The sequence below is a fragment of the Octopus bimaculoides genome, chromosome 11, assembly GCF_046866305.1.
Source record: "Octopus bimaculoides isolate indiv1 chromosome 11, ASM4686630v1, whole genome shotgun sequence".
Lineage (NCBI taxonomy): Eukaryota > Metazoa > Mollusca > Cephalopoda > Octopoda > Octopodidae > Octopus > Octopus bimaculoides.
This window is the reverse complement of record NC_142938.1, coordinates 57,194,723-57,215,914: the sequence shown is the minus strand read 5'-3', so window position 1 is coordinate 57,215,914 and position 21,192 is coordinate 57,194,723. Positions and strand designations below refer to the sequence as shown.

General features: G+C 36.6%; 1 protein-coding gene across 6 annotated transcripts in view; it reads left to right on the top strand.

Annotated features, from left to right (window-relative positions):
- Nucleotides 1-15,069, top strand: part of LOC149133359 (galectin-3-like) — a 29,064-nt gene extending 13,995 nt beyond the window's left edge. For 4 of the 6 annotated variants that reach the window (XM_089360155.1, XM_089360157.1, XM_089360156.1 and 1 more), the window contains 3 exons: nucleotides 6,054-6,136; nucleotides 14,344-14,542; nucleotides 14,800-15,069. In XM_089360155.1, coding sequence (XP_089216281.1) covers nucleotides 6,054-6,136; nucleotides 14,344-14,542; nucleotides 14,800-14,910 — 393 coding nt within the window. In that variant the 3' untranslated portion in view covers nucleotides 14,911-15,069. Of the gene's footprint in view, nucleotides 1-6,053; nucleotides 9,947-14,343; nucleotides 14,543-14,799 lie in introns of those variants that run through there. The other 2 variants (XM_089360158.1, XR_016243686.1) reach the window with 2 other exon arrangements.
- The last annotated feature ends 6,123 nt before the right edge of the window (nucleotides 15,070-21,192 follow it).

Sequence of the window (21,192 nt, the reverse complement as noted above, 5' to 3'; positions counted from 1 at the left end):
ATTTGTAATTCAACGGTACAACAGTGTAAGACTACCCTTTCAGATATACTTACATTGTGATTTCTGCAATGTGGTGCATAAATTGTCAAGTAAATGAGACGCATCTTTGCCTCCACTGATTCACTTGCAAAGTGTTGAGTAAAATTATTTCGTTGCAGACCTCCTTTGGGTCTTTTTATTATCACTGCAACACACATAGTCCCCAGTTGGTAACATTGATTTCAAGGCCCTCCTAGATGAGAGACTAGCATTCCACTTAATGTCTATGTTCCATGCTGGCATGGATTGGAGAGTTATTAATGTAGAAATATGGTATCGTAGCTACTAACAGTTGAGGGTTGCGTAGTCTAGACGGCGTTTTTAGATTTCATTATTCTCTTTAACCCAGGCAAAGCCCGGGTATTTCTGCTAGTGTTTAATAAATGTAAGTCAATAAACCTAGTCCTGAATCAAACAGAAGATAAAAAGTGAAAATGACGAACTTATTATATCGGTGAAAATTTATAAATTGACCTGAAGCTTTCTCTGAAGTTGTTTTTTTTTTTTCGTGAACAACAGTTACAAACATTTGTGTCATGTGTAAACTCTTCGAAAGAAACAGCACAACTAATCCAGACAAATTGCATTTCTTTGCGGGGGGGGGGGGGGGGGGGTTAGCGGTTTAGCTAACTTTGAATTATTATGAAAGTTATACTGGCCAAAACACTTCATACTTAGACTTGGAAACCTATTAATACCTTTGATTTAGGCATCCTTGTATAGATTAAGCTATGTTGAACATATAGGACCGGACCATCTCGGTGTTTGCCATCTTCCTTGCTAATATTATTCTAGAGGGAAGAATTGGATTTTTTTGTGAAATTATATCTGTTTTTTTTTGTCTGGAAATTTTGTCCCCATTTTGCTTCAATATTGCCAGTAAGTCTTCTTTATATATTCTTTATGTATAATTTAAATTTCAATTCATTTAAAATATTTAGCGTACACCGATTGCTACGTCACAACTTACCTAAAATATCTAAGTTCATGCTATTGGCCATCTTGAGTTATTCCCTTAACCATGTTTTGTACTTTTTGTAAATATATGTAAAAGTTTTTGGTGTTAAAAGCGTTCGACCAGTGCCAGTAATTATGTATTTAGTTTACGAAGACCTTTGCGTTTATAAAAACGGTTTTAAAACTACGTTTGCACAGTTTTCCAGTGTAAATACACTTTGAGTTTGAAGCCATTTTCTTACATATATTATGTTGAATTTCTTATTACTTTTAAAATATTGGGTTTTCCCATAAATAATGCGGCTTTTTCAATTGCATGAACTAAAAGTCGGAGGGGGATGGGATAAACTACCTGCATCAACATGTTATAAAAGCAGGTAGTAATTTTACCTTATATTTATTCTTAGTGCAAGTACTGAAGAGTGCAGTTAAATTTTAAGTTATTTTTTCAATGCTGTAGTGGAAGTGACAAAGGAGCATATTCGGCATATTTTGCTTTATGAGTTCAATAATGACAACAACGCAACTAAAAACGCGAGGAATATTAATGTAGTATATGTGATCAGACAATAAGCGTAAGTCAGGGTCAACGGGGGTTCTAGAAATTCTGAGCCGGAAACTACAGCCTAGATGACGAGCTTCGTCTTGGAATATCTGTTGAGCTCGACGTGGACGTCCTCCAAACCCTGGCAGAACAAAATCTCATCTTGACTATTGAGAAACTAGCAGAGAAGCTTGGATTTGGCCATTGGAAAAGTCAGCAAATTGGGTCAACGGGTTCCTCACAAACTTCCCGAATCTAATCGCGTGCAGAGAGTGAATATGTGCTCTTCTTTGCTGTCACGTCTCACGAATGAACCGTTTTCCCACCTAATAGTGACTGGTGACAAGAAATGGGTTCTCTTTAAAAATGTCATAGTTCACTCACACATACACATATAAACGGCCAACACCACACACACGACACGCACACATACACACACACACGCTATCTCACATAGACATGCACACACATACACAGAGATACTTCCTTCTCTTACACTCTCCTGTCTTAGAAAGAACTTTTTCTTCACCCATTCTCTTCCGGTCATTTCAAAATGTAACAACATGTGAATCGTTAGCTAATTTTTCCTCCGTCTTCCTTTTCTCTGGAACTTTCCTCTACCTTTCTTTCCTTCCCTGAGCGTATGCTAATACTTTGTATGTACCATTTCCTCGCGTTGTTGTTTTTTCGTTTTTATTAATTGTATATATATATATATATATATATGTGTGTGTGTGTGTGTGTGTGTGTGTGTGTGTGTGTGTGTGTGTGTGTGTGTGTGTGTGTGTGTGTTTATATAGTGGACTGCTCCATGATGGTAAGGTCAACAAAAAAGTACTCCATGTGGTGATTAATAAATAATGATAAATAAATACAGTACATATTTTTATGTGCTGCTATTGGTTTCATGTGCCGAGAGCAAGCCAAACTGTTATTTAAGACCTATGATATTCTAGCACAATGATTAGACACAGCCTACATGGCATAACAAACTAAAAATGGAACGATAGAATAAGAGGAAAAGTGGGAAAAGGCGAGCAAGAAGTAGATATGACAGGTGGAAGGTTGAAAAACTGTTAAACAAAAAAGACATCAAAAATAGGCAAAGCGGTGGGTGGGTTGAATTATTTCTCCTTAGAACATAAAATATAAGACTAATGAGATAGCGCCGTAGAGTCTGTGGTACAGTTATTCAATTTATCAACAAGAACTTAGCCATATACTTACGACTGCTAAAAATTTTGCATTTAGAATTAAGCAGTGAGTTAGAGTTCATAGAGCTGAAAAGGATCTTGATTTCTTTCAGCTGCGGATAGATTACATTAAATAAAATTGTTAATGCACCGATATAAGATACATTCGTATGAAGATTAATAAATTTCAACGGTTTTACATTCGTATGATTTTTGAAAACTGTCAGGTTTAAAGGAACGTGGTGAAATATGAATCCGATTAATTGTATTAATTTCTTTAATCTTCTTAAATATTTTCTGCGCATTTATTGGGACCTTTGTACTCAAAATTTCAAGCGAGTCGCTAGTCTTCGGCCATCGGAATCTGAATGAGAGTTCGATTCAAGAGAGTTAATGTTTACTACTGGAATTTAGACTGTGATTGGCCGAGAAAGGTCACGCGGTGTCACATCTTGATGTTGGTATTTCAGCGAGAACAATAACTTGGAAAATACCGCATCGTGAAAGGAAATCCAACGCTTGTTGACCAGGAAATCGGTCACGTGGTTTGGGGGGGGGCAAGTAGGAAGGGGCAGTAGAGGTGAGAGTATATATTTATATATGTGTACATGTATATGCCCATATGTCTGCGAGGACAATTTACCAGCATTAGTGATCTTGATATCAGAATCATTTTGAATGCCAGAAAGTCAATTCTGGTCCATAGCCAGTCCTTCTGAGTGAAGAAAGAAGGCGGTCCATTGTTTGATGTCTCTATGAGGAGCTGTGACGGGGCTGAAATCACCGACCTGGTAGGGTTTGACATTTTCAATACCATCAAGATACGTAGCCATCCACAGAGGTCGGCTCTCTACAGAGATGATGGCTATCTCAACCCATATGAATGGTCACACTATGGACAGGTTCAGGAAGGACTTGATAAAAATATTCATAAAGTTCGACCAGTCCATAACGGTTACTACAGTTAATTCTTGGACGTAACCTTAGAGCTGAACACGTGCAAATACTACCCCTACAGTAAGCCAAATGAAGTCAAGGTATACATCCACAAGAGGTCAACCACACCCAGCTGTAATTAGAAACCTGGTTTCAGGCATTAGCAAACGGGTATCTAAAATCTCAGCCAACATGGTGATCTTTACTAGCACACCGCTACACCGATACTTTGGCTAGGAGCGAATTTTCTAAGCTCACGTATGTGGACAAACCACCAACCTCTTCTCACCTGAAGACAATTAGAGAAAGGAAAATTTTGTGGTACAACCCCACCTCCACTTAATCTAGAAGTTTCTACTTCTAGATTAAATGGTGGGGGTGTACCAGACTCTAATGGCCGAAAATAGCTACACGCTTGAAACTCAGAATACCAAGGAGTTTGAATCAAACTGTTTTCATCGAGATATGTGTGTGTGTGTGTGTGTGTGTGTGTGTGTGTGTGTGTGTGTGTGTGTGTGTGTGTGTGTGTTTGTGAATATGTCATAAGTAAAATAAAACAACGTAACCTAAGCTGTGTGGAATTTATAGGACATTTATAAAGAGAAAGGAAGTCTTACAGCTGTTTTCGGGATATTAAGGATATTGTTTCATCAGAGGGATATTCCTAATATACCTTTCTCTTTATAAATGTCCTATAAAGTCCACACAGCCTTGGTTTTGTGGTCTCGTTTTATTTAACATATACATGCTCACACACGACCCGTATTATACCCCTCACTCATATTATTTTCGAACCGAGAGTCTAACTACGGTCCACCCGTAGTACTTACATAGCTTTACCGGCCATCTTGGGTCTTCTGGATAACAATATCTCAGCGGCGCGTTCTGTAATTGAGGATTACACTTTATTTTGCGTTGCCCCTGTTCACTCAGCTGGTAAGAATGTGTAGTACTTGCTATTCAAACGGCATTGCTATATTACGTGTCACTCTCGACAACACTGAAAATTACGTTATGTGTACGCGTATTTGTGAAGAACACATCCTCTTGCATGTTAATTCCACGAGCTGGCTGTTCTGTTGAACGGATCAACAGGAGCATTCGTCATCGTAACCATCAGGTACTGGTGTACACACACACACACACAAGCACACACACACATACACACACACATACACACACACATACACACACACATACACACACATATATATACAGAGAGAGAGAGAGGCAGACAGACAGGCAGACAGAAAGGCAGACAGAAAGAAGAGAGATTAGGAGCAGTTTGGTTAAATGGTTGAAAAGTTCGCTTCACAATCCCGAGATCCCGGGCTCGCTCTCACTGCGTGTTATGCAGGAGAATTGTCATTATCTAAAGCCTCAGGTACACCCATACGTTCTGAGTGTAATTAGGTAGAGGGGAAAATGTAGAGAAGCCGATCTAGTGGGGTATTGTACCAATAATTCAAACGGTACATATTTTCTGACACTACCATTGTGATTCTCCCTATAGAAGTATGTTAAGCGCGCTCGTGTCTGTGGTATTACTAAGCCATTTATACAATTCAGGAGCAGCCAGCTCATTTGGTCAAACATTCTTGTTATCCAATGGTACAAACAAAAACATGCACAAACGCGCACATACAAACGCACAATATGGACAGACATATGGACAGACATATGGACAGACATATGGACAGACATATGGACAGACATATTGCTGCAATTGAATGTATGTCTTTGTCTGTGTCCGTGTGTTTACATGCACGTGTATGTAATGTATATGCGAGCATGTGGATATGTGTACATGCAATCCCGACGAACTAGGATTCCATATACACGCGTCGTATGAATTCACCAGTGTACTGCTATATGTATATAATGCGAAGGTGGGTGAAAATATCAGGATATTTTATTTCTCGAAGAACAAAATAATTAGAATTAAACGTGTTTCGGACATAACTATGAGAAGGCTATATTGCTCTTCGGATACAAAACTCTGTAGAAATAATCCGTTCATTAGAGAATGTCTTGTGGAGAGTAAACAGTCCTTCCATGAACAGCATATCTAGAAAAGTACCTCTGAAGACATTCACAAGAAAATATATAGATCATTAATGAACGATGTGCTTGCAATGATCAATTCAATCAATTCACTTCTTAAGTAAAGTTTAGTGTCAGTGATCGTGTGGTGGCCGTATGAAACATCATGACACAGTCAGTATAAGTGCTGTAGAATCATTATAACAATACATGAATACACGTTTTTCGATTTACCGCATTGTACAATTTTCTTTGTCGCATATTATCTGTTTACAGCTATTTAGTAACGTTAAATGTAGGAAAACTCTGTTCATGGCTTACATCATTTCTATTATTTACAGGACTATAAATTATCTCTGAATTTACCATCATGCAAAAATATGACTGTGATAGTTATGGGCATTCCAAGATCACCTTGTCGCAGGTAACATTTTCAACTTAACATTTTGTTCGTAGTAAATGAAGATATAATGGTATACATCCCTGTATATCTTAGTTATCTGTAGGTCTACACTTTAAAAATACTTCATAGGCTAAAAATGGAGGAAACATTCCTTGTTATCATCAGAGAATGTTAATCATTCTCCTATGATTTTACTACTTTTACCTCCAGCACCGTTAACTTCATATCATCATCTGAAGTTATACTGAACTATATATATTCAATGAGGAACAGTTGTATCCTTTCCAATTTTATATACAGAATAATTAACTAGGTTAAATTCGAATTTCTTTTTGCATATAATCCTAGCTTTCATCCTCTTTATTGTTATATTATTTACTGAATTTATTGTTTGTGTTAGCTTTACATGAAGTTATTTTTTATCAACCTACTCGTTGATAATAATCTGGGCTTCTAATTTTGCTATTTTCCTATTCAGTTGTTATGAATTTATAGATATAACTATCAGTCGTGACTTGAATTTTGGTAATCCGTAAATCAAATTTTAATTTACATAGAATGTTTTCCTTTATCGGATTTGAATAAAAAGATTATATGAATTATTATTACTATTTCTTTGTCTATGAAGAATACTGATTTTTCCTCTAGATGAATGAACTTAATATTATCCATGATACTCAATCCTTTTCGTTGTCGCATTGTATGAAACAGCGTTATATTTTACTATTTGTTTGTTAGCCGACAATTAAAACATCCCAGGGGAAATATTTCTAATTAGATTACCTATAATAGATGAAGGATAATTAGATGACCTATGTATATAGTGTATGCTGTGGGTTCCTTTATTTCTCTCCAGAATTCGTCTGTATACCTACCATTAAGCCATATACCAGAATAGCTATTTACATATATATTAGAGGCCAGTAGTGTCAAAATTTTCTTCGGACTTCCGACATTCTTAATTGAATTACAAAAGTAAGGAAATTGACCATTAAATATGATTTTCATAGCTGAAGGGAACATAACTTTCATAATATCACCCTTTTCTTACCTTTTCCGTTTTTCTTCATTTATCGCTCATTCAATTTTTTACATCAACTATCCCATTTCTTTCTGTTGGTTTTCCATGCACCATAGTCTTGATTTTTATATAAAACAAGCCATAAGCTCAGAGGCTAAGATTGCTTGGAGATTGAAGGTATGTTCTTAAAGCCAGCGTAGCCACATTTCTTACTGGCATCAAAATATTAATAGCTCTTTATAAGATTCAATGTACATTAAATCTCTCAATGAATGCAATACATTTACTGCTTATCTTAACTTTACAGAACAGCAAACTATGTATGTATGTATGTATGTATGTATGTATGCATGTGCTGTGCGAGAGTACGACGCCCCCTGGCGTCGTACAGCTTCAAGAGAAGTAAGAGGAATAACTACAGAAGTTGCAAAACAACAACAACAGCAAGGACATCAACAACTAATTGAGTCACAGTCGGCGAAATCAATTTCGATTATATCGGTTGCTATTACACTGTTGTAGTGCATTCATCTATCTATGCGGATATAACAGTATGTATGTATGTATGTATGTATGTATGTATGTATGTATGTATGCATGCATGTATGTATGTTTGTATGTATGTATGTATTTATGTATGTATGTGTATATCTATCTATCTATCTATCTATCTATCTATCTATCTGACGCTAGACACATTGGCTCCCATGTAAGTTGCCTTTTTCATCTGTAAAAAGTCTAATTTTGTATTTTATCATTTGTACAAGTTGTATATAACACAAAATACTTTGAGACCATATATTTTCTAATGGGAAATAGCTCTATTTAGAGCTTTATTTCCAAAAGTTTGAAAAAATTTTCCACGATCCTAGCCATATTCTGTAAAACGAATATGGCTAAGGTATTCAACGAGGCCGATTTCCCGCCCCTAATGCCAGAGGCGAAGGAATCTAATGCCGTCCCGCATGAACGCAGACAGGAGGTGGAGAAAAGTAATGCTTCTGGGTTTACTGCTGCTGCCTCAACCACCACCGCCACCATCACGTCCAAAAACTCTGATGCTACAGCAGTCTCGCCTGCCACCACCACCAGTGACAACATCAACAACAACAAAAACAAAACCAAGAACGCAAGGTCATCGGCCGTCAACACTGGCACCACCACTATTTCAACAAACTCTGCTGCCACTACCATCACCTTTGAGCCTGGCAGTACCAACACCACTGTCAACACCACCATCAACAACTACAACAACAAAATCGTCGCAATGCCGTCCAGAACTGTCGAAAACAAGATGAACAACACCACAAATTTTACAAAAAACATGTCTGCCAGCACCACTAAAATAAATTTTGCCGAAGCAATAAAGCAAAAAAGAACAATATTAACATTCACCCCAAAACAAATTAAAGACACGAAATCCCTTCTTACGAAAGAAGGTGATAACGTACAATTACACATTCCCAAACAAATAATTGAAAGCACAACAAGATATACATCACATACAAACTCATCAAAACCAAAACAAGCGTACGGATAACTTTACCACCGAAAAAATCAAAAAATGTCTTCGCCCTGTATGGGCTCATCAAGAGCATGTTACTCGGGGGCGTAATTTCGCCACTGTTCAAGTGCGCTTCCAGAGTGAAAATATAGCGAAGCAATTTTCGACACTCTCTCTCCATACGGATGACTTGGTGATGATACCGAGTTATCTTGGACAGAGAGTGACGAAGGTGACAATAAAAAATGTGCTTTCAGAAGTAGAGATGCAATGGATAGTATCTGCCATATGCCTCGAAATGGAGGAGGCAAATAAGCTGGAAATTGCTGCTGTAGAAGAAAAAAACTGGGAAGGGAAAAAACTCAAAGATCTCCTCCACATCATTGAAGAAGAGTCCCCAAAAATTCCCACATATATCAAACTGGCAGAGGACCACAAGTAGTATGTAGTGGTGGAAGGAAGGCGGCCACACTGTTAAACATGCAACAGCGAAGCACACCTCAAAAAGAATTGCCCAACTGCCGCGAACCAAAAACAAGTGCAACTACCAAAACCCACGACAAAACCCCTACTACCAACACCACCATCAACACACAAAACAACAAGAGGAATACCGGCAGCACCAACAACTGAGAAGACAACAGCAACTGCAAGAACAACAAGTGAAGAAACAGAAGAAAAAAAGAAAATTCAAAGACTGTTTCCCACTCCTACATATCACATACAGCTCACACAAATAACAAGCAGCCAGCACCAACAAAAACAGCAACACAACCACTCACAGAAACACACACAGACGCTCACAATTTGCCCTTACTCCCTTCCGATTCCTCGGAACTCTCGTCGGAAGGCGAGAGTAATGAGGAATGGCAAATAGCCAGAACAGGAAGGAGGAAGAGGAGTAATAAAAGAAAAGCAAACACCAACAAAGCAGGGAGATAGACAACTTCCGAAAACACTCCAGACACCAGCACAAGCACACACAACAACAACACAAGCAAAAAAAAAACCCAAAAGTAAACACACACACAATGTTCACTGCCATCAACACAAAAAACTCAGAGTTGACGAAATACATCAACACAAAAACAAACGTAACAAACGACGACATAAAAACCAGCAACCACCCGTACACAACACCGCCAGAACACATCAAAATACTACACATAACACCAACCCTGCACCACACACTAAAATCCATTTTTCCCAAGGCAGTTGGCAGATGCCAAAAATATCTGGCGAAAAAACTGTACAGTGATCTCCTCGAGGAAAACCCGAAGGAGGAGACACAAAAAACTTTCGAACGGTAAGTGACTCACTGTTCCTATCTTTAGAACTTAAACACTCACATCAGGATTATGCTCAAGATTTGGTTGTATACAGATGTAAACATTGGCAAGCTCATGTGTTTTCTTCATATAAATAACCCATACAAGTTAATTATACCTTTATATGTATAAAGGTATAATTGGCTTGTATCGCTTGATATATCTTATCTGAACACTTTCTATCTTTTGAACCCAAATTAGGACACCCAGCACGTCTATAAACATGAACTTAAACATTACTTTCAGTTTAACTTAACACAAACGTTACTTCCAACTATGTTCAATACGTTGTACTCCAATAACCTTATACATTTGATTTCATTGCTCCTTCTTAACTCCATCTCCTTCACTTGTTGCCTTCACTTTCTTCAGCAAAGATAGGAGTTATTTATCCTGTTTAGGCTATGTTAGTGGCATTATTCTGCATCTGAGAATTTTAATTGTCTTCTTTAACCTTCTTAGACATATCTAAGATTCTGAAAGCAACCTTAGTTCGTTTGCTTACGTTTATCGTAAGATGAATTCATAACAAATACATATTTTCTTCTTCCTGCTTTCTTACGTATAAAATACTGCACCACACAAAATTTTATTTTATCTATTGGAAAACTCTTGCATCAACAAATATGGAGCGTGATTATCGAAGTAAACTTTGGTAATAGTAATAACTTAGTTTAAACAAGTAATTTTTATTCCATTAACCCCCCTTTTTTTGCCCCTCTGATTTCCATTTCACTTAACAACACAATCTCTCTCTTTAGATTCATAGACCATCCACCACGTTTATAAATTGTCATACACTTAATATCTTACTAGTTCATGCAAGCATAATTTTCCTATACATATAGCATTGCCTTAATCTTCATTACCACACGACTATCGTGTGTATGTGCGTACAAATATATGTATATGTATGTATGTGTGTATGTATGTGTATGTGTGTGTGTATATATATGTGTATTTATATGTATATGTACATATGTATATGTACATATGTATGTATGTATATGAACATGTGTATATATATATATATATATATGTATGTATATATATATATATATATATATATATATATATATATATATATGCATTTATGTCAATACTATGTATAAATACAAGATTAATTCCCCTTTGCGTTCCCATTATACATAAAACACTCTTCTCCCATTTTTAATCGGGTTTTACATCATTTTATTGACTTCCCTTTCTAAATGCTAAATTTCTTCTTTTCCTTCTTTTCTTCCCTCCTGTCTCGTAGCGTTGCAACCTCCGGCGGTTTTTTCAAATAATATAGGCAGCAATCTTCTCTACCCACAGTTATCACATTCGGTTAAAATGTCTTACATTAAGTTGGCTCTTATGTATTTCCCTGAAGAGAAGATTACATGTTTATCAACAACACCTATTCCTTTAGAAGAAATCCATTTGTAATCTTCAAAACATATGTCGGAAATAAAAGAATTCATTTCACATATGCATATTATTCCATTTATTAAATTATATATATATATATATATATATATATATATATATATATATATATATAATACGAAAAAGAGATCGCATAGGAGATACGATGGTTCTGGTATGATCTTCATTACCTTACAGCTCTTTCCTACTATAAGATGCAGTGGACTTGGAGTTGAGTGGCTGAATAACATCCTATGGCTTAATCGGACCCTCAAATATAAAGTACAATATATTTGGGAAAATATCAATTACAAATGTAGGCACTGATTAAGCTATCGGTTATTATTCAGTCACTCAAGTTCGAGTCCTCTGTATCTTATAGTAGAAATATGTGTAAGACAATGAAGTTCATAACATAACCATCGTTTCTTCTGTGTTATCTCTTTATTATATATATATATATATATAAATATATATATATATATATATATATATATATATATATATATATATATATATATATATTCTTTTGACACTCCTTAAAAAGACCATTTCAATACAATGGCTCTTCTCTCTCTCTTTTACCACATCCATCTCTCTATCTGTCTGACTATCCGTCTATCTCTCTATCTCTCTATCTGCCTGTCTATCTATCTATCTACTTATACATCTTCCATTGTCTCTAAAGCCTCACCCCAAAAAAGCAAAAAACAAATCAATGTTCTGTTATAAACAAAACCCCAAAAAAACACCTGTTTTATATAAATAAAAAGATCTCTGTATTTTCACAGAATTATATTTGACAAGTTCGAAAGACGAACACATATAGACGAACACACACATATATACACACAAACACACGAACAGTGATGCATACACACCTACTCACAACCCTACACACACAGAGACACACCCACCCATATATACGCGCACACATGAACACACACGCTTACACACAACTACATTCACATACACACACAGACACATACATATGCACACACACACACACACACAGAAGTGCATACACGCAATAAAACGCACACATACTTGACACAAATCTTTCACACACACATACGCACGCACACACACACACATATACACACGCACTCACATATACACACGCACACACACGTATACACACGCACTTACACACACGCACACATATATACACACGCATACACACATACACACACACACTCGTACACGCACGCACACATACCTCCCACATGCACAACACACACTCACGCAGAAACGCATACAATTACACACACATGGGCATAAACAACACACGCACACGTACGCACGTACGTAAGCAAACGCACGCACACACACACATACACAGAACGCACATATACACAGCATAAACACACATAACATACAAACACACGCATGCACAAAATATACACAATATACACATACATACACACGCACACACACGCTCACACACACACATACAGACACACATATACACACACGTACACACACACACACATACACGCACACGCACCTAACACTCACAATACCCCACACACACGCGTATGCACATCCACACAGACACACACACACGCACACACACACACAGACGCACATACACATGCACACACACATGTGCATAGGCGCGAAAAAACGCACATATACCTCCACACACAAACCCCTCCCGTCTACACATCACACGCACACATACATACACTTGTACACACACAAAAGACACATACCCACACATGTACAAACGAACTCACATACACACACACGCAAATGAACCCACACTTAACTCCTACACACACACCACACACACTCATACACACACACACCCACAAGTATACATACATAGACACACACGCAAATGAACTCACACATAACTCACATACACACACAACAAACACGAACACGTACACGCACCTAAGTATACATACATGGATTTACACACATACGCGCATACACGCACACACACACACACACACACACACACAAAATAACCCACGTGCGATCCAAAGAGCAAACCGCACGCATACACCCACGCACGTACACACACATATATATACACATACACACACGCACACCCAGATACAGGCACACACTGCAAGAAAAACACACTCACACAACATACACATACACGCACACACACACATACTTAAAAACTGCTTGCTCACTTTTCTTCTGACCATCGTCCACAACCACTCCCAAATAATTCCTGCTACTAATTCCTAATACAATGTTAAGCGACACACACACACACAGACACACACACACACACAGACACACACACACACACACACACACACACACACACACAGACACACACACACGCACACACACGCACATACACCTGCTGTTATTACACACACACACACACACACACACACACGGACCCATGCGCACGCACACATACATACCTCCCTCTCTTGCACTCCCCTGTCTTAGAAAGAACTTTTTCTGCACCCTTTCCCTTCCGGTCATTCCACAATGTAACCTCGTGTATATCGTTGGCGATTATTTCTTCCTCCGTCTTCCCTTCTTTGGACTTTCCTATATTTCCGACGAAGAGCTCCGCTCGAAACCTCAAATTCTCTTTCTTTCCTTTCCTCAGCGTCCAATAACACAATATCTGTATCACGTCCTCGCGTTGGTGTTTTTTTGTCGTTTTTCTTGTTTGAACTCACTATATTTATATATATGTATATACCGAAGATGACGTCTAGAAGACTGGTTCTGTTTCCTTTGTTTAGAAATCATTAAACTGAGTTTCTCCCAATTTTTAAATACGTTTTTACTGGCAAATATTTCAAAGGAAAGCAGGCTGGGAATATCACCTGATGATCCGAAGCGTTAACTCAGACTACTGGAATAAGGGGCGTGCGTGTGCTTTATGTCTTTATGTACATACATACACAAATGTGTGTCTGTGTGTGTGTGTGCAAGTTTGTTTGGGAGTGTATATTTGTGTTATATTTTCATATCTTTACAGACTTACTATAAATTTCGCGAATGGTGTCTATGCACCTTTACATATGGATGTCCGCTTTAACCATTTGCATTATCGGAAAATCATTGTTTATGACAGCTATAAAACTACCTGGGGTAATGATGAAAAGATCACTACATTTCCATTTGTTTGTGATGTCCCATTTCAGACTGTGATATATGTAACTCCATATGAATTCAAGGTATGCCATATTATTTTCATATTGACTATAGTAAACGAGAGTGAATTCATGCTATTAAACACCGACATTTTGTAAAATGAAACTTTTAGCATATGTGATTTGATTAAATTAGTAGTGGACCTAAGGTATATCAAAGGTCGCATGTTTGTCAGATGGGTCATTAGCAATACGTTTCTAATTTCTGATGCTGTCCTTATTATATTGATTAAATTTTTGATTTTAAGGAAATTAATTGTAGCATTTCTTGTACAATTTAGATTTTTGTTAATGGCCGTTATAGCCACACCTACACAAATCGACATGGTATCCAAGGGAAACAACTGGAGATACTGAGACATGTTGAGGTTATTTCCGTGGAATTTAAGTAAAACTTTGTTCAAAACTAACCTGTCCTCTTCTTACTATACTCCGAGAAAATAACTAACATTAAAATATTTCGAACCTATTTATGGTTCGTAGAATAGAAACGATTCATTAATAGCAGAGTTGATGAAGCCTCCCAATAAATTTGTGACTTTTTCATCGTACGATGAACGTGTTATTTGTTTTTTTATTTAAAAGTGTACTTCGAGTATTATGCAATACACACATACATACATACATACATACATACATACATACATACATACATACATACACATATTCTAAAAGAATATTGGGTTGGATTTTGGTTAGGATAAATGTTTCTATATTTTTGTGAAAAGAAGGAAACCTGTAAAACAGATTAACAAAATCTCTATCAATGATTTAAATGTTTCTCCTGTATCTGACGAGGCATGTTACAGGTATCTAGGAGTAGGTGAAAGCATATCTTACGATGGCACCTATAACAAGACATGTAATACTAAAGTATATTACAACCGAATAAGGAAAATATGGACTTAGAACTCTCTGCATTCAATAAAACAGTGGCCCACAATGTGTTTGCAGTGCCACTACTCATACCAACATTTGGGCTATTTCATTCGACACTTGATGAGAGCCGAGCCATTGACGACAAAGGCCGGAAGATACTGACCAGCACACATAATTTCCACATCAACAGTGACGTAGCACGTCTCTACCTAAAGCGAAAACAAGGGAGCAGAGGCCTAACATCAATTCAGACTGCCTTTGAATGTCATAACGTACCCGTTCGACAACATCTTTTAACAATGAAGTTCGAAGCACATCCTTTGAACAAGGTTGCATACTTGAGGTTGATAACATCATGAGACTTGGAAAGCAACTCTTCAGCAGCATTCCTTGTCTGATAATCTTAAATACATTCCCAAAGAAGACGCACGATTCTACCGCAACGTGTCATCAGATGAAGGAATGAGCGTATATCAGCAGAGGACCATGCATGGATATGCTAGTAGGTAGCTCCAAGATAATAGTAACATTTATCATCAAAACAGTCAATCATGGATCAACAACCGGATTACTAACGCCCACTCTGAAGGGTATGCGTTTGCAATCCAAGAACAGGAAATATCAACCAAATACGTGATGTACGACTGAAACTGTAAAAATTTGTAAAACTTTCCAGAAGTTTATCACTTAAGTACATATGAGCATGTCTAGACATACATACATGAGAATACATAAGTAAAATAAAACATACATATCTACACACATACATACATGCATACATACATACAAAAATACCCTACCGATGTTGAATTTCCAGTGAAGGAGCCTTAGATCCAGGTTAGAAACCGGCTCTTTATTGGCAAGAAATCTTGAAATATAACTGAATAACGACATCAGTATGTGCATACATACATACATACATACATACATACATACATGCATATATACATACATGCATGCATGCATACATACATACATGCATGCATGCATACATACATACATACATACATACATACATACATACATACATACATAATGAAGGCACTGTGAATAAAGATAGAATGACCCAAGAATATTACACCAGACTTAGGAAAATATAATAGTCGGAACTCTTTCTTACAACAACAATATCCCACAATGCATTTCCAGTATCAGTGTTGATCCCAACATTTGGGATACTTGATTGGTCTGTAGAGGAAATCCACTCCCTAGATATCAAAACCCTCAAATTCCTGACAACAACTGGGAATTTCTACAGAAGCAATGATGTTGACAGTCTCTACCTAAGACGAAATGAAGGTGGTAGAGGCCTGAGATTAGTGCACAGACGGCCTTCGAATGCTGTATGGTATTACTCATGCAGCACCTGCTAAACAACAGCAGCAAAAATAAATATGCTAATGCAGTCCTGAAAAGGGAAGTGAGTTCAAGAAACACTCTCTTCCTGGTGATCTCCTATACAGCCCCAAAACAGCTGGGCTCTCCTACCTCAGAGGAGACCTGGATGGAAATCACTCAACATACAAAAAAAAAAAAAAATGACCATGCATGAGTATGTCGCCCGGAAGCTTGAAGAAGACAGTAGAATTGACACGAAGCGCAGCCTCTCTTGGATACAAGACTACTACATCACATCACACTTTGAAGGCTATACGTTTGCAAGCCAGGAAGAGGGGATTGCCACAAAGTACCTGGTGATCAAGAGAGACAGTGACGCTCTTGTAATCCTAAGGTGCAACCGCATCTATAGGTTATGTCATGTTTCTGTGGAAGACACCAAGCATATGATTAGCAGCTGTCCTAAAATGTCGTCACAGTACTACCTCCCTATGCGGCACGATGTTGTTGCTAAAACAATTTATAATGCCATCCGCAAAAAAGACTGTCCTGAATTTAACTTAGAAAATCCCTCTGTTATGCAATGCATTCATAAACACCAACCAAGAAATACTGGTGGAATATTCCCAGGAAAAATTCTGTCAAATGTAAGCATAACAGGCCAGATATTGTTATTTGAGACAGAGGAGCAGAGGTATGTGCAATCATATAAATATCTCTTTGAAAATCAGAGAAAAAGAAGATATCCATGGAAAGTTGCTTCGAAACCTTTAGCTTCTATATCCAGACTATAAATCCATATTCATACCAACAATAATTGGAGCACAAAGTTTTGTTAGTAAATGCTTAAAGGAGAATCTGGATAAACTGGGATTTTCAGAAAGGGAAATTGCCCGGCTGATTCGTACATTACAAGTCCAATCTGTGAGTGGAACAGTATAAATATGCAAAACTTTCTCAAGTTCCAAATGTGAATTTGTCTGTGTTTCTTACTGATTTAACTATTGTCCTTAAATTACCTCCTTTTATATTTCTGACATATTTACATAAAATTCCTATTATAAAGTTTATATACCACTAACCATTGACGAGAGTCCTAAACATCTTTTCTCATTTATAAATAAGCCGTATTGCTTATTAACGGTCAAATATAAATTTCAGTGTCCTATATTTAAGAATTCCCTACTCCCATATTTGGTTTTTTAACTCCATTTGCTTATTTCCTCTATATGGAGTTTTAAACTTGCTAATTTACACTAATCAATAGAGAGAAAGTCGCATATATTTCTATGTTATATATATATCATCACCTAGCCGTTACCTTTGAATCGTGTTTTAAATAGACATGACTCGTAGAACAATTTATTTTTTTAAATTTCATAAGAACCCAATACCCATGTAATTCTAAAGTCCTCCATTTTCTTTATTAAGTTTTTATTTTTCTTATTGTGCTCTTTGACAATTCAGATTCTTAAAATGAATTTATTGTCTTTCTGTACGAAACGATCGTCTACCGAATTGAAAAAATATTTTATCCCATATTAACATATTTATCCCATATTAACATATTTATCCTCTATTTATAATAAATGAGATTGAATTTGTCATACTGCGTTCTATAACTTAAATCATACACTTAATATGTATATATATATAAAAAAAATGTGTATATATATATATATATATATATATATATATATATATATATATATATATATATATATATATCTATATCTATATATATATATATATATATATATATATATATATATATATATATATATATATATATATATATATATATATATATATATATATATATATATATATATATATATATATATATATCCACACATATACTTATGTATATATTCATACATGGACACACGTATATACATGATAAATGCATGAAAATATCTACACATATACACGGACATGCTCATTTGCATATACATATCGATACATATGTATATTTCTCTACCCACATATCATGTTTATACATAGGCATATAACCATATCTTCATTCGCGCTGAGGAATATATATATGCACACGCATACACGTGCCACGTAGACACTTGAGTTGGTAACCCTCTCATCCCCCACAACAATATGTCTGTGTCGGATTGTGCTTATCTCCATATCTATATCTATGGGTGCCTACCCACGTGTCTACAGTCCATGAAAGTATATACTTGTGGGTGTGTGTGTGCGTGTGTGGAAAACAAAGTTATTTTATTCGTAATGGGTAGAAATATAGGAAAAGTAAAAGTTGAAAATGCACTGAAAATTGTTAAAATTTTTTTATTGATATACTTGAAGCTTCAAACGGTTTCACAGTTTCCACTGATTTTCAAAAATTTCAAATAGAAAGACCTATGTTTTTATGTTGCAGCTATCTTGCTTCTGACTAGTGTTTGAGGTTTCAGAGAATTTTTATGGAGTTCATGGCTGAAATTAGTACATGTTTTGAATAGGATTTGATTGGTAGAGGATAGTCACATGACTGGTCTTAGAAATTTTGTAGGTTCCCCGCTACGTCCGTGTGTTAGTATCAAGTGACAATGTTTGGCGTCGTAAGTTAAGGCTGACACAGTTGACTGAACAAGTCCAAGCAATAAATGATCTGAATGTTTTCTGTCAAGTATTTGTAAAGCATTAACACATGATTAAGTTTATAACCTTTTGTACGTTTCCCGCTACGTCCGTGCGTTAGTGTCACATGGCAGCATATTTTGTGATTAGAAAGAAGGCCGACAATGTTGAGTGAACATTGATTGTTTGGACTTGTTCAGTCAGTTGTGTCAGTTTTAACTTACGACGCCAAACATTGTCACTTGATACTAACACATGGACGTAGTGGGGAACCTACAAAACTTCTAAGACCAGTCATGTGACTATCCTCTACCAATCAAATCCTATTCAAAACATATACTAATTTGAGCCATGAACTACCTAAAAAAACATTAAATATTCAAGCACTAGTCAAAACCAAGACAGCTACGACATAAGCCACGTCTTTCTATTCGAATTTTTTGAAAATCAGTGCAAACTTGAAACTGGATAAAGCTTCAATTATATTAATAAAAAATATTTTATCCATTCTCAGTACATTTTCAACTTCTATTTTTCTTATATATATGTACGTACAGGTATGTGCATACCTACGTCTACCTGTATATATAGGTGCATATCTGGGTACAGGACATTGCAAACAAAACGTAGACAAGAAAATAATAATAACCAGAGTACAGAAAACACACAAGCCACATAGAGAACACTTTCCTTCATCAGCTATCCCCCTTTTAACACCGGCGTCGATGTATATATATATATATATATATATATATATATATATATATATACATATATACACGTTTGTAATTATGCATCTCTGTGTCTGTATATATATATATATATATATATATATATACATGTAAGTATTTCTATATGCGTGTAGTTAGCGGTATATATTTACATATGTGTACTTGTGTCTACGTGTGAGAACATATATGTTTATATGTATATATATATATATATATATATATATATATATATATATATATAAACAATATATGAGTATATGCATATATATGTACATGTATGTATATACGTTCATCCACATGTACATATAGACACATAACTGGGTACATGACGTGGCAAAAGAACAAGGACAAAAATGGTAAACAAGGTGCAACAAACAAGCAGGCCACATAGAAACATCCCCTTCATCAGCTGCCACCATTAAAACTCCGGCGTTTCGAAGAATTAAGGCAGTACGCATCGTTAAAATGGTTCTTCCCACGAACACAAATTAAATTGTTTTCGTGGAGGGTAGTGGCGGACTGAAAACAAGACAGGAAAACGAAACGGTGAAATAAACAAACAAAAAGGCTGTACAGCCAGACGTGAAGTGTGTATGTCTCGAACGCTGTGAAGCACGTACAGGAGGGGCAAAAAGTACGTGCGAGCTTGGTGATTCCAAGAACGAAAAGAAATAGCAGCCGCACACACATAACCAAGGCTGTATGAAGAGAAAGAGTAGCAGAGGGAAAAGGAGGGGAGGAAGTAGAATAAAAGTGAGCAACGAGAGGTAGAGAGAGAGAGAGAGAGAGAGAGAGATAGTAGTAGTAACGTTGAGAGGCGAAGGACGAGATAGAGAGAGAAAGAGAGAGAGAGAGAGAGAGAGAGAGAGAGAGAGAGAGAGAGAAAGAGAGAGAGACAGACAGAAGTAGTGACAGGTAGAGGCGAAGAACAGTAGAGGGAAGAATGAGAGGGGGAGATAGAAATAGAGAGAGTCGCGTTAGAAAAATAGTTAAAAACTTACTGTATAAAGGTAACGCATGCGTTCTGTCGTGATACAAACAATATATGAAGCCTTGGTCACGTGTGTGCGGCTGCTATTTCTGCACACGTTACCTTATAATTTCTAAACATCGTGGTTTGGTGTGGATAATTTT